Source organism: Montipora capricornis, chromosome 7 (assembly GCF_036669925.1).
Source record: "Montipora capricornis isolate CH-2021 chromosome 7, ASM3666992v2, whole genome shotgun sequence".
NCBI classification, from domain to species: Eukaryota; Metazoa; Cnidaria; class Anthozoa; order Scleractinia; family Acroporidae; genus Montipora; species Montipora capricornis.
In genome coordinates this window covers 14,812,974-14,827,973 of record NC_090889.1, presented here as the reverse complement: position 1 = coordinate 14,827,973, position 15,000 = coordinate 14,812,974, and the positions used below count along the sequence as shown (strand labels likewise).

Below are 15,000 nucleotides of genomic sequence, written 5' to 3'. Positions count from 1 at the left end.
TGTTACCAAAAGAGTTTTCTACAAAAATTTTTCACTTGATGAGCTTATTATTCAGATCCTTCATGAGGTCAGATTTTAACAATTCCTGTCTTTTACTTTTCGTTTGGTCACTTAATCCTATATCTGCGACTATATAATTCAGCTCAAGGAAATCGATATCTAAATAGAGCATTGACATGAAACCGTGCAACATCAATGGTTATTCAGGACAAACAAACGCCATCCGGCCCTTGCATTATGTTACATTTTCAAAACGTAGCGGTGGCCACATTGTTGTGAACTGACCTTTCGTTTTCTTTAGTTTACAAAGTCTGTAATCCCCAGGGTTTGGAATTTGACCCGTAAAGTAGACCCTAGGATGGGAAAATTGACATTTGAAAACTCGAAAACGTAAAAATCTCCTCTTATGATCTCCTCTTTTTAGCCCGAGTGTTTCTTGGGGTCTCCTCGGCACAATCATTGCAACATCCGTCCTTTTACTTTCCTATTGATTACTTTATTATTATTATTATTATTATTATTATTATTATTATTATTATTATATGAATTCTCGCTGTTTAGTCTGCTGTATACTCCTGATGGGCCTGATCCAAACCATGGTCCTAGGGCACAACAGGGCAGATAAATTTTGCTTTTAAGACAAAACCTCCACGTGTCTTTTGGTCAGCGCCAAGCACTGTGTTGATTGGCCATTGATTTATCAAACTGTTCATGCGTAAACTACCGAGTGTAAAATAGCTTGTAATTTGCGAATATGGCGTAAAACTCTCCAACTAAACTTGTAAACACGAAGATTTGTCGCTGCTGTTCAAACCATTGAGTTGTAATGATCGCCCCATTTCATTTTTGGGTGAAAGCGGAAGTCCTAAAATCTTGGAGTTCCGGAAATTTATTATTTCAGAGCTCCTTGCCTTGGCTCTGACCAAAAGATACGTGGGCTCTGGGAACGAGATTGATTATGTTCGGGCTATAGGTAAGATAAGTGGAGAAGAGGAAAGTAGACTCTGCTCGCCACCTGCACATTTCGTGTTGAGCATGCGTTAAAAATTTAAATGTATTCGGTGTCAGCCACGCATGACCAGTAGCCACAAAACCACAAAAGGAAAACAAACAGTCGGGATATTTTCCAACTGGCAAACACACGACAATCAAGGAATCATTTCATTGGAAACTCAAGATAGTCCATACTCTAAAAATTCCATTTCATTTTTCTATTGAAAAAAAATATAGGTTTCTGTCAGACTAGTTTCTGTAACCGACACACAGGATAAAACTCAAGGGGATTCTAACAGTTAAAATTGCCACGCTGTTGTAAATTTCAAAATATTGATGACATCTGGCGATTGATCTTGCGCAAAAATTAACAGAACAGGTTTGGCAAGTCGAAACTGGACTGACTCATCCAATTCTTTGGATGAGTGGCAAATCAAAGAATGTGGAGACGGCGAGCAGAGTCTACTTTCCTTTTCCCGACTTATCTAGGAAGATCGAAAGAGACTCTGCTTGCAGGGTAGGCGGGTATAGGAGGAGTAGGAGCATGAGCAAATTGACGGAGGCTGGAAGAATACGTGTCATCCACGCTGGCTATCTTTAACACCGTCAACGAATAATTAACTATTATTCGCCTCAGGCTCAGTGATTATCGGTGAATATTCACCGAGACGAAGTCGAGGTGAATATTCACCGATAATCACTGAGCCTGAGGCGAATAATTGTTTTAGTATAAATACACAGGTGATTATTTCAAAAAAGAGAAAAAAAAAATTTCAACGCGAAATCATCTTCACTTACAGTGGCAAAACGACTACTGGCAGTCATTTTGTCCGTCGAGGTGATTATCGGCTGATAATCCGAGATAGCGAGCCAATGAGAGCGCGCGATTTTGTATAAACACGTGTGTATTTATACTAAAGTCTCTTACTTGCTTTCTTACAAATATATTCCACATGAGTATTCCATTAAGGTCACAGTCAACATGGACACCTAAGATCTTATAAATTGACACTCGCTCTATTACTTTGTTCCAATAATTATTGGACTTTTTGCGCAAAATTTGGAAAAATGCATGAAATTTATTAACATGTCCTTGCATTTAGAAGGGTTTAGCCTCATGTTGTGGTCCATGGCAAATTGATGGATATCGGAAACAGCTGCATTCAGCAGGCTAATGGAATCCCTAGGTAGAATCTCAATTCATGGATTTCACATGACGTCACGGCCGCCATGTTGGTTTCCCCAAACAATGAAATGGCGGCCATGTTGCTGTCCCGATCAAATCTTCCGGGAATTGAAATCTATTAGTATGTTAACATTTTCTTTTGTTTTCGTTGAGAAACATGGCTGTTGATCACGTGAGTGAAACCCAAGGATAGCAGAAGTATCATCCACGTACTTGATGTGTAACTTCCAGTCCGACAGTAGTCTATAGAGGTTTTGCACGGCAGCTATGTTGCATGGCAGGAACAATAGATTCTTTTTCCGATGGGAACAAATATTCTTTCTAATGCAAAACATTTTCATTGTTCCTGCCATGCAACATGGCTGCCGTGCAAAACCTTGGTCATCACAGAGGAAAGAATCACGCCGAGCTTCAGGCACACCACCGTTAAGAGCCTTCCAATCAGACACGTTACCACCAATTGGTACACAAGCTTGTGACATCCACAGATACCAAAACAGTATTCTCTGGAATTATTGTCTCCTCAACGAAATTTATGAAATCAGTTGTGTCTTTGATGTACGAATTTTTTCACATGGGAATAGGCGCTGTAATAAATGATCCACAAATGATGATATTCTTTCGATTGGCCCATCGTAACCTGCCAGTGAGATAATCGGTCTCCCGACCGGTTTTGGTTTGTGTATTTTAGTTAAGGTATAGAAGTTAGGTATCCTTGGTGGGTTGGGAGTTTTGTGAAAGCCAATTTTTTTGTCATGTCATCGATGTATTTGTCATCGTGGAGCTGAGAAATAATCTCTTTTGCTTTCTGCAGTGTTTCCGTGACCATTGGTTTTTCATGAGCCAGATAGTGGTCCCTGTTGTGTTTCGTTGCATCAGGCCTTCTTGAAGTTTGTCCGTTATGTCGAGGATCGCTGTTGTGCTCCCTTTATCGGCTTTTTAAGGTTTATAGCCGTGTTGTGTTTCAACTCTTTCACTCCTATATGTTCCTTGCGTGACAATTTGTATTTTGGCTTTTCACATGGTTATGTCAGCAAGTCTACAATAGCTTTCAAGGGCAACGGAAGGTTGTACTGGTGGAATCAAGGGCGTAATTAGGGGGGTCCTGGGGTGCCCATGACCCCCCCCCCCCTTTGTAATTTTTTTTTTTAATGCAAACAACCTACAATATTCAGGTTGCGAAAACGCAAGTACCCTCTGTTTGACACAGTGTGACCCCCCCCCCCCCTCCCTTTGAAAAATTCTGGCTACGCCCATGGGGATCCAGCTCGATTTTACATGGAATGGATGCTTTCCCTTGTGGTACCCGTGAAATATGTATTGGAGACGCATTCGTCTCGCAAACTGTTCGAAGTCAAGCAAGTAAATTTCGTTTGATTTCATTTTCATTATGTACCAGTCAAATTAAAGCTTCAACACCCCCCCCCCCCCCTCCCCGGGCATAACCCGGGCATTTGACTCCTTTTCCGGCCCGGAGGAAGGGAATTTGATAATCTTAGTCTTCCCGGGGGCGGGGCATTTGATCACCACTCATAGGGGGTGGGGAATTTGATCGCTAGCTTCGATTTCATGTTACTTTTCCACGTGGGTTGATAAATCATGGCGGAGACAAACTTAGATGTATTCAAAGGTAGAGATTCCGCATTCGTGGCTGATTGGTTGAAAAGCAAAGGCTTACACAAACTTTTTTCCGTATTTGAAGGTATTTAGAGCCAATTTATATTATCTTTGAATATATAAATATATTAAATTGTATTTACAATAAAAACAATAATTCAATACAATACCAACGTCGCCGGATACGCTTTATAGAGGTCAATTGCTTTGACCAACCCGGTGTATTTATGAATATTTTAATACATTTGCGACGATTGATATGTAGGTGTATAAATAATGGAATAAATGTATGGAATGTATTTAAGTGTCGTTGGATAAAACTCCGTAAAACCAATGCATTCAGTTTATAAAAATCTCGTAATTTTCCCGGGGGTGGGGGCATTTGATCACCGGAAATGGACCTATGATGAGGCATTTGAACAGCTTTTTTAGGGAGGGGGGCATTTGAACAAAAATTTTCAAAAATTCAAATACCCTGGGGGTTGCCCGGGGAGATGTTGAAGCTTCCCTTTGACTGGTACATTGATCCCGGGTGTTGGGATAAATCGAAACCCTTTTGACAGAAGGCTTACTTGGCTGTCAGTCAATATATGACCTGAGAGATTTTAAAGAAATTTCGCGTTTGTCTCCCGTTCTTTGCTATATCTTTTTTGTTTGGCGGTTTATCTTCGCCTTATTCGTTTGCCATTTTTTGACAGTCTTGCGATATACCTTCCAAGTGTCACGCCTAAGGCGTGATTGTCACGCCTGCGGATCCAAAACTTCAATGTCACGCCTACTCACTCCTGTGCTCCAATTTCTCACGCCTGGTAGAAACGTTAGAGCCATTACAGCATTGACCAACACGAACCAATGAAAGAAAATAAAAGTCCATGTGAATGATCGACTTCCTCCAAATTTCTACGAGGTAGGTTGGGAACGAGAAGGTCAAAGTTGTAGGACTATTCCCGCTTCCGGTAGTGGTACCAAATTTGGTCGTGGTTCCATGCAGCCACAAGCTATGTATTATCTTATAAGTATTCAAAACATCGATGGATATACTGGCTAGACGGATGTCTTCGAAACATCTGCGGAAGTCGTCGGACATCTTCGGATATCATCGGAGCCCTACAAAAAACCCTGGCACTCTCAGGAGAAAAATGTCACGCCTATAAATAAAAAAAAATTGGTAGATCCGCAGTGGACCTAAAAGTTTGTAGATGAGCCCCCGAATGCTCGAAAACTTATCAACTCTTAACCAATGTCATTGATCAATAGTTCTAAATTAACCACGTGTGTAAACCCAAGCCTCGAGTTGATACCTTTTGTTTGGGACTGAATTTTCATATATAGAAGTAGGACGTTCGCGCAAAAATTTTCTAACATTGATTTTTTTCTGCAGATTTTACCATTAAAAGATGATGAGTTAGTGATGTCAGAAATGTAAAAAAATGGGGGGGTCACCGACTTCGTTTTGGAGAGAACTTGCCCGGAAGAACACCCTAAATCTGAAAAAATCCGGCTTCTTTAGCGAATAAGGATTGCACGATTTGCACCTCTGAGTCAACTGCTCCACGGCGCCGAGGACTTAAAGTAAAGAATACCATGTCGCTATTCCTCGGCAATGACAATGGACAGAAGACGAAGAAAATAAATAAGCAAACTTTCGCTGAAGAACACAGCAACTTAAGAGATGGTCAAATTTTGAGATATTATATTGAAATTTAACAAAGCGCTGTTTAACCTTCGTTTAGACAATCTAAGAAACAACTACCAGTTAACTGTGAATTGGTTAAATTAAGAAGGTTGGGGCCTGATATGGTGGGTCATGGCATCATATTGACGATCTAATAGCCCAGGGATTTGTTATCGTAGCTCGGGGCCTTATATGGTTGGTCATGCCTTTTTGTTGACGATCTCATTCATACCAGGGGTTTGATATCGTATGTCAGGGCCTGATATGGTGTGTCATGGCTTTATGTTGACGATCCAATATGAGGGGTTTGATATTGTAGGTCGGGGCCTGATATGGTGTGTCTTGAAGTCATATTGACGATCGAATATCAGGGGCTTGATATCGAGGCACGGGGCCTGATATGGGGTGTCATGACTTCATATCGACGATCTAATATCACGGGCTTGATTGATATCGTATGTCGGGGCCTGATATGGTGCGTCATGGCTTCATGTTGACGATTTAATATATAAGGAGCTTGATATTGTGGGTCGAGGCCTGACATGGTAGGCCAGAGCTTACATGCACTGAAGATCTTAGTAGTCATTGCTTCATGTAGGGCCAGATAAAGAGGGTTTGATATAAGTGGCTTGATATGGTGGGCTTCACACTGGGGAGAACTGCGCGACCTGTCCTTACATTTTCCAAGGACTAACCAGCTACAAATTCTTCTCTACTGGCGAAACGCGCTCCATTAATTTCCACATAACTTGCGAAACTAAAAACCTTATCTACATGATTCAATGCGACAGATGCCATCTACAATACATAAGAGAAACTAAACGACGTTTAAAAGACCGTTTTAATGAACACCGCCGCACTTTGGATAACGCTAACACCAAATCCAAACCCACTACAGTCGCAGAACATTTCCTCTCCTCTCCCCACAACAATTAATTCCTATCGAAAAAATATTTTCTAACAGAGACTCGATCCGTAAGGCCAGGGAAGCTTTTTTAATTTTAAAAGGCAGGACAATTGATCCTAACGGTCTTAATATCCGCGAAGAAACGTATTAGATTTCAGTTTATTATTTTGAGTGATTTCCGTTATTTTTCCGTGACTCTTAGTATTTGAATTCACATTCGTTGTAACTGCCATGTTTTATCGCATTTTTCCAGTATTACGTCAGCATCCATTTACTTTATATATATGTACATAGAAGCAATTCAAGGTAAACTCTCATTGTACCTGAAGAAGGCTGCTTTGGCCAGCCGAAATATAGTACACCACTAAAATCAAATCTACGTTGTATCGGCTCTTGCTTAAAATATTTAGTTTCACATTGGGGGCCTGATATGGGGGTACTGATATGGGGGACCTGATATGGGCAGACACGAGGGGTCATGTTTCAGGGACATTTTGCAGTGACAAAAAAAAAGTCTTGTGTAGCGCACACCTGAGGCGACATGTAGCAGGGACAAAATCACGACAAGTGCACTCATATGAAAATGTTGCGGGTACATGTTTCAGGGATATGTTAAAGCGACATGTCCCCTGGTGTGAACTGGTTCTTTTATAATTGCGCAACACCAATCTGGGGCATATTTTGTCCCCGCGACGTGTCCCATGAAGCTCAACAAGTTGAACTTCATGGGACCCCCGGGGGGGGGGGGAAGGGTACTCTCTTATAAGGGCTTAATGGGGTTAGTGCGGCCAGCCAGGGTATGTTTTTGGGGATTTTTGTCTTGAACAGGATATCGAATTTATCATTTTTTGTGTTAATCAGGGTATCGATTTATCAATTTTTTTCTTAAACTGGGTTAAATGTCTTAAACAGGGTATCAAAAATCGAAATTCTGTCTTAAACAGAGTAGGAAAATCAGCGATATTTGTCTTAAACAGGGTCGGGGTATGAGCTATGAGGAGCCGTGCCGCACCTCCCCACACAGGGAGATATCGATTCCCCCCCCCCACCACGTCTTTGGGACATGTCGCTGCATTGCGCGACGCTAATTTCCGTTTCGTAAACCTGAAACATGTACCGGCAACATTTTCTTGTGTGTGCAATTGCTACACGACCCTAATGCATGTCGCCTCAGTGTGTACTACACACTGCACCATGCATGTCGCTGCACCATGTCCCTGCAACATGACCCCTCATGTCTGCCCACCCACCTTAAAATTACAAAGCAACAACAAAACACACATCCAGTCAATTGTCGAGTATGTTTTAGGCCAATGGAAGGTTACGGCTTCAATGGATAACATTTGATAAGGGGTCACGGAAATTAACTGTAATCACACAATTATCCTAGCGTCTGTGGTCACAAAAATATGAACATAAAAACCATTGAATTCTAGCTTATTTCTTTGTTTCGAAATCGTTCTTGACAACTGCAGCTCAGAGGCAAGAAATGAGGTGAAATCATTGAAAGTTGCTGAAAAGTAAAAAAATGTCAAAGCGATAAATGTTTGCATGATACAATGATATTTCTATTCCTACCTCCTTTTTAGTACGCTTTGCGTGACGACCAAACATTTTGCAAAATTTAGCCAGACGAACGGAGAAAAAATACCAGGCATGCTAAGATCACCACGAGCCGGTAATTGCATGAAAAGTTGCCGTGAAACTATTATCACCCGCCTTTCCTGTACAGACATTGCACGGTAACCTTTTGAAAGTCATTCTTTCCAACCGCAGAAGCTACCAACAAGAGACTTGTTGATATTCACCGCTGTAGGTGTTAAAATAAATAAATAAAGTATTCACAACTGATTCCTCGAATTTGTATCTTGACGATAGTAGAGAAGCGTTTTTTAATAGCGACTGGCGTTACGTCTCTCAGAAAGGTGGCCAGAGGGTCTGAAAAATGGAAAAATCCTTTGTGTACCAACAGTTTGGTGATCTTAGAAAATCAACCCACATATCCGTGTCCAACTGTAAATAAAAATTGGACATTCACCGTTTCCGGCATTGTTCGGGAATTCAAAAGCTGTCGGGGCCTTTACACCCCTGGTTTTAATTAAGAACTGAATACAATTATTGTGTCAAGCCACGACAGAAGGGTTATTTTATATTCCATTTCCGTTTTCACTGTGTTAGGAAATCGACAGCCTCATGGTTTGATGAAGTATTCTTTTCATATGTTATTTCTTTCTTTTCTCCTTTTCTCTTTTTATCGGGTAATGTACATATGTCAATTTAAACCAGAATGAGAAAGTTATGCTTGCCAATAGGCTTGCTTCAAAATGCACACTGTGGCAATTTCAAGTATTTTATATTGATTCTTTTTCGTGTAATGGTGTAGACTGCAGATCACGATATTATCAAAGAAGAAGACCTTTTACAGAACCGAAGTTCCATCCAGTGGCGAACACATGAGCTCTCGAGTTCGTTGAAGAATTCTTTACACACAATATTTAAGAACCATTTAAATGAAAGCTACCGAGCAGTACTTTCTTTTCGTGTTGTTTATTGTGCTGTTCAAAGTGTCTTATTTTCAATGTGTTGAAATCTTAATAAAAAGTTTTAAACATTCAGGTAATATAAAATGCTATTGGTAAAGCAAGCCTCCCCGTAGGTGTATGTTAAATGTACTGTATAAAGTAAGTTAACTTCTCTATAATGTGACCGATACTTTGTAAAGTAGGCTACCATGTTACTTTTCATCTTTGCTTTCCTCGTTAGTTGAAGATTTTTCGAACTTTCAGCTTTAGATCTCGACGAAGTGCGCAGTCAGTCAATAGTATTTCTGAATAAAGGCATAAAGCCTTACAAATTTCGTGCACCGAAGTCCTTTTTTTCACAAATCGTTTGTCCTTGTTGTGGTGTTACGTTCCGGTGAAGACATTTCGTGTCACTGATTCCGCGTTGCGTGCACTGACCTCACACTTCATCAGTTAAGATCATGCAACTCGTTTTAAATATTTTAACAGAACCAAAATGCAGATCTCGCTGAACTGCAAAGTCTCTTGTCAACTCAAAACTGTATCCCAGAATTAACGTTATTACGGAGACGAAATGGCCTTTTGTCCTTGTTTTGACAACAAAGAGCTGCCTAAGTTTGCGTGACTGAATCCCAGACTCCTCACTTCCGTCGGCTGTTTGCGTGTCAAGTTCGCGTGACAAGGTGCAACCGCTGACCAGGGTTCCAGTCAGAGCGACCAGGAATGCAAGGAAATATGGTGGAGCGACATAAGAAATGTTGACCTTTCGCCGTGTACAATAATCCCGTGTTTAGGTCCTGAAATTCACCGCTGTTACACTTCAGAACACCATCGGACCAGGGACTGCCATGGGAGACTGCGGGGAGACACGAAAGGGGTACTTTTTTATTCGATTGCAGTTGAACACAAGTCGCTGTGTGTACGAAGTGATTACCTTCGCGGCTAAAACAATGGATAGGTGTTGAGGCGCGCACATGTTCAGCGTAAAAAGTGGCTGTTCTTCTGAAAATTTGTCGTTTATTCTTAGGCAAAACCTCGAGACGATCATCTCGAAGCTCTCCAGAGAGAACACCAATGGCCGGCGAAACAGCTTTATGCTGGTAAGAACAATGTTTTGTAATAATTTACGAGGCGGCGTCTGTTCGATTTCTCAGCACACTGCCTGGTCTTGTGTGTTATCGAGTGACATGTTATTTTGGTATGCATGATTAGCCTCGGTGGTTATTTTTTCTGTTAAACTGCACCAAATTTGGCTGAAGAAAGTCACTAGGAATCTCAATTCTAGTTTCCTTAACTGCCCGATAACTTTTTTTGGTATTTTGAGGAGAGTTCATTGAATTTGTGGTTTCGTGTCTTCGCTTTTAGAATAACAGTGCTGAAGCCCATTGTGTTGCATTGTGATAAGCACGCCAGAATGTAAATGTGTGAAATGAATAGCGTATTTGGAATACCTCCTTCCAGCAAAGTGCCATTAAATGTCATAAGGTTTTTGCGGTCCGAGATCTATATTTACCAATAGTTTAATTTGTCGCGGCGGCGAGCTTTAAAGGCAAAATCGCGGCTAAGTTTGTGCCATGTTAGTTGAAATTAAACAGGATCGTTCAAATCGTGACTCTTGAATTTGTGTACTGTACAATAATTCTTTTTCTAATCTTAAGAAAAATTATATTAACATACGAAAGCTACCGCTTATTCCTTTGGGATAAAAATCTGCATTTAAGCTTTTGTAATTTTTCAAATCTAGAATACGCTTCAATGAACTCGCCGAAGAAAACAATTTCTCTACCATGAAATTGAATACTGTTGTTAAAGGATGTTTTTGCAATCGACGTTGTCGGTGTTTATTAAGGCTGCACATTAAAGGTACAAGAGAAACTAAGACACTTTAAAACGTAAATATATAAAGTGTCTCGATTTATAAACAAAATCGAGACTTCAAATACACGTGCTCCACTGAAGTGTCCCACATGTGTTTCAAAAACCGAAAGCGGCTATTCTGTGTGTCAGCTTACGGCGCGTAGAGTTTTAATAGCACAATAGAAATCCAAGTAATATTGGTCAATAAATCTGTTTACCAGCCTTAAAACTCTCTCTTATCCAAGAATTGTGCCTTGCTTGCAAACTTTTTAAAACTTTTCGTTTGCAAGAGCTGCAAAAAAGACGGAAGATAGGAAATTTTTTACCGTGAGCATTAAAGCAGTTTGCTGTTTACATCTTGATAGCCACAAGAACATATTTTCAGCTGGGTTCCTCAAGAATCCTCAAAGTCTATCAAAATAAGTTGATTAAATTACCGTTCAATTTTTTGGATGGTTTGGGAAAAGAAAAATTATCTGTAGTTTTTAACTATTGCCCCAATCTATTCATTTTATTACTTTTTATAATGAGCTAAGATGAAAAATACTTCTGGAGTGGTAAAAAGTTATAAGAACCACAAGATACAGTACTGTAGTTTAACTATTTGTTAATTTGCAGTCTTTAATGATCGAGGAAAACGAGACTATCCATGTTGCACAAGCTGTGACTGTTGTTTGAAGATTTTTTTGGTCAAATAGTCCAAAATGAGCAGCTGCAATTAAGGCGAGGGAAAGTCAGTAAATTAGCAACTCTAAAGCACCTTAATCTTGCCTCAGATTTTTCTGGACAAGTAAATTTTTTGCTCTGCTACTTTCTGGTGGACGTACAAGGGCTAAAAGAGCAATGGCTTTGTGCTAAAAATTATTTAGAATCAGGCAAAGATAGGGAATTATGTGGTGAATTAGAGCTAAAAAATTGTTAATTTGGGAAAAAAAAGTAATTATTGACAAGCAAAGAAAATTAAGTTAAATAAAAATGTGCTTGAAAATCAAAAAAAGGTGAATTTTAACATCATTTTCCCTGAAATCCAGTGTGTTGTTAAAATCAGTGACTGTGAGATGGAACATAGATGAATTTGAAGGATGAGAACTATACATTTGCACTTTTGTGAAGGAGGAAGGACAGATGGGCAGAAATATGCCCGCTGATAGGGGAGGTTGGAGTTTTATCTAACATCATAAAAAAAAATTTGATCTGAAAACATTTGCACAAATGTTTAACAAATTGTGATTTAAACATGATAAAGTAACTGTTGATGTCATTGATGATTAAAATTTGTCCAGAACAAACGTCATCGTAAAAAAAAAAGTGGCTTGTGTTAAGAACTGCTGAATTTTTCCTTTCAGCAAAAATATTGAGTTAAACTGATAGCTAAGAAAATTTGAATCAATGATAGTAAGATGTTTACGATTTTCTCTACATGACGGGGAAACCTCTCAAATAATTGGCTGATGGCTTAGATGTATCACTGCCTCTCTATATCATTACCTGCCCTTATAGATGATCTTATCTTATCTTATCTTATCAGAGTCAAGGCACTGGTCCTTATCCTCTTCTAGACCAGATTTGGATGCATTGATCTCCCTGATTTGTTACCCCAACTAAATGTAGTAATTTTCTGAAAAGGGAACTTAGGTGTTTGTCCACAAGTGAATCCACTGATGATCACATGTCAGTTTTTGAAAGTGTTCAGCATAATTGTTTTTCTTTTTTCCCTTCTTTAATGTTCCCTTTACTGGTGTTATTAGCAAAGTAGACGGCTTTCTTGCTCTGCAAAGAATCTGCTGTTGAAATATTGGTCTCTAACTACAGAGGAAAGACAAGCATTACCACCACTGTTGCCTTTCAAAGTAATGTTACAAATGACAGTGAATTTCTACAATTTATAATTTCAAGGAGATCTGTTGAAGCTGTGGTCTGTAGTAAGGTGCAGCGTCAAAATTCGTAATACACTTTTAAAAGAAAACTGTAAACATCAGGAAATTTCTTTATTGTGTCAAGTGATGTACCAGCACAAATCACTATACTTATAATAATTTTATGCTCTGATAGTTTGCCAGTGTTCCCATCAAGTAGCAGGGGTAACCCCGCAAGAGGGCTGAAGGAGTCGCACACCCAAAACCCCTTCAAATAAGTTCAACTGTTCTAAAATTCCCTGTTGTGAGATAAAAAAAGGACATATAGCATTAGTTGATGTAATATTATCGTCCTAATTAAACCATACTAATATACCTGTAATTTAAAAGTTTCTACCTCATCCACAGAAGTGGGGGAGGGAGGGGAGGGGAGGGGAGGGGTACATTTTATACTGAACTATGAAAATGGCATGAAATTACTAGAATTTAATTCATTTGCACATAAGTCTAGAATCTATTCAATAGCACATAAATTACTCTGATTTTGATAAATCTTAAGTTTGATATGATGTTTTTGTGGAGTGCATAAAAATTTATAAAGTTAACGATAAAGCACCTTGAAAAATAGCTACATTGTATTAAAAATGCCCTGATCTCCCTTTGAATTCCTTTAATTTCTAAATGGCTCCTTGAAAGTGTCAATATCACATTTGAACCAGGTCATGATAAAAAATGACAAACCTGCACACCTATAGGGAAAAGTAAATCTCCATGAGTTACACTTCATTTACACTCACCCCCTGCCCTCTCCAGAAAAAAAAAAACCTTCAACCCAAACAAAATGACATTCTTTTGAATTCCTGTTAGCACCTGAACTGTCTCAACTGTCTTATTCCAGATGAGACTCAACAGAAACCCCATCTATAATGAATTTCCCCTTCATGGGAGAAATTAACCATTGCAATTGCATGACCACTTTTTGTATTTTTAGATATCAGGAATAGACCATTCTAATATCATGTTTCATCTTGGAACTGGATCAGGTATGTGAACTAAAAAAGTAATTTGTGATGCCAATTAACCCTTTGACGTCCAAACCGGCCTCTGTCTAATGCCAGACGATTTTACTCGTCAATGGGGAACCCCTGGGAGTCAATGGGTTAAATAATCACTCGCTGAAAAACTGTCCCCATTAAAGACTTTTAAATGTTCTAAAATTTAATTTCCAACATGTCATGTTTTTTTATCCCAAGATTGTGCACTGTTTTTGGTCACATTTTGTTTGCCACACAAAGATCATACGGACAATTTTTAATCAAATTCACCATGTGGAACCAGTAGTTTCAATAAGTACCGACAGCCAACGGAAAGCTCCAGCTATTTCACAGAGAGAAATCGTCCAAAGGTGTTAATCAGTTCTGCCTTTGAAATGTGGCTTTTAGGAGTGTCGATCCTTTTTAACATGTCATGCCCACAGACAACCCTAGAGAAAGGGGACGTTTGGGCGGCTTCTGCAAGTACCGGGGCAGAAATTACGTAAAACAAAAGAAACAAAAGACAGAAAACAAAACAACTCCAAATAAAGACTATTCCCAAGTGACCAAAAACACAGCTAGTGCTTTCTGTTACCTGCAAAAAGACCCAATGTTTGGCCCCTTGTGGATACAGTTGATTACTCGAGATCTACTCAAACCAGCTGTCACCTTCAAATGTTACTGACACCTTTGGGTAACACTGAGAGGAATTAGTATTCTTTGATCAGAGATTGATATTTGGATAGACTAAAATTATTTGGAATAAACCAAACCAATTAACTTGGTAGAAGGCAAAGAAATTTAATAAAACAGTAAACCAAATGTTGCACGTGGGGTTTAATGGAATAAAGCATCATCTGTAACAATCTGTAGAGGATTCTTAACCAGGAAGTGAAGTGAGACAAGTGTTTATTTCTGGGAAATGTCTTAGAATGTAGCATGCAGAATTTTTTGCATGTAAGTCAAGGAGAGCAATAGTTACTATTACTAGACATTACTATACAACGAAACAGCAAAACACTGAAACACCAAAATGAACCACCAAAACACCATGTATGACCCCATCATAGATTGAATAGTTAAACCAATAAGGGTTTGATTTGAGATCAAATATCGTTTTAGGCCTAATTAGGGCTAAAACGTTATTTTCCCCTAATTTCAGTCTTAATCTGAAGCGTATTCTTAATCTCAATGAATTAGAAGCAATAATTAGGCCTAAAACGACATTGGGGCTGGACAATCTGCGAGCCAGCAAGCCATGCACCCATTTCAAATAGTGCCGATAAACAGTTATTAGTCTAAGCACCCATTTTAAAACGGTTAGCTTTCAAATAACTGTGTTTATCGCATGTG

The 15,000-nt window shown here is 39.3% G+C and overlaps 1 protein-coding gene across 1 annotated transcript in view; it reads left to right on the top strand.

Annotated features, from left to right (window-relative positions):
* The first annotated feature begins 9,606 nt into the window (after positions 1 to 9,606).
* The window catches only part of LOC138058260 (uncharacterized), a 23,867-nt gene continuing 18,473 nt past the window's right edge, over positions 9,607 to 15,000 (top strand). Inside the window, exons 1-3 of the mRNA XM_068904169.1 lie at positions 9,607 to 9,777; positions 9,928 to 10,000; positions 13,605 to 13,656. Coding sequence (XP_068760270.1) covers positions 9,749 to 9,777; positions 9,928 to 10,000; positions 13,605 to 13,656 — 154 coding nt within the window. The 5' untranslated portion in view covers positions 9,607 to 9,748. The remainder of the gene's footprint in view (positions 9,778 to 9,927; positions 10,001 to 13,604; positions 13,657 to 15,000) is intronic.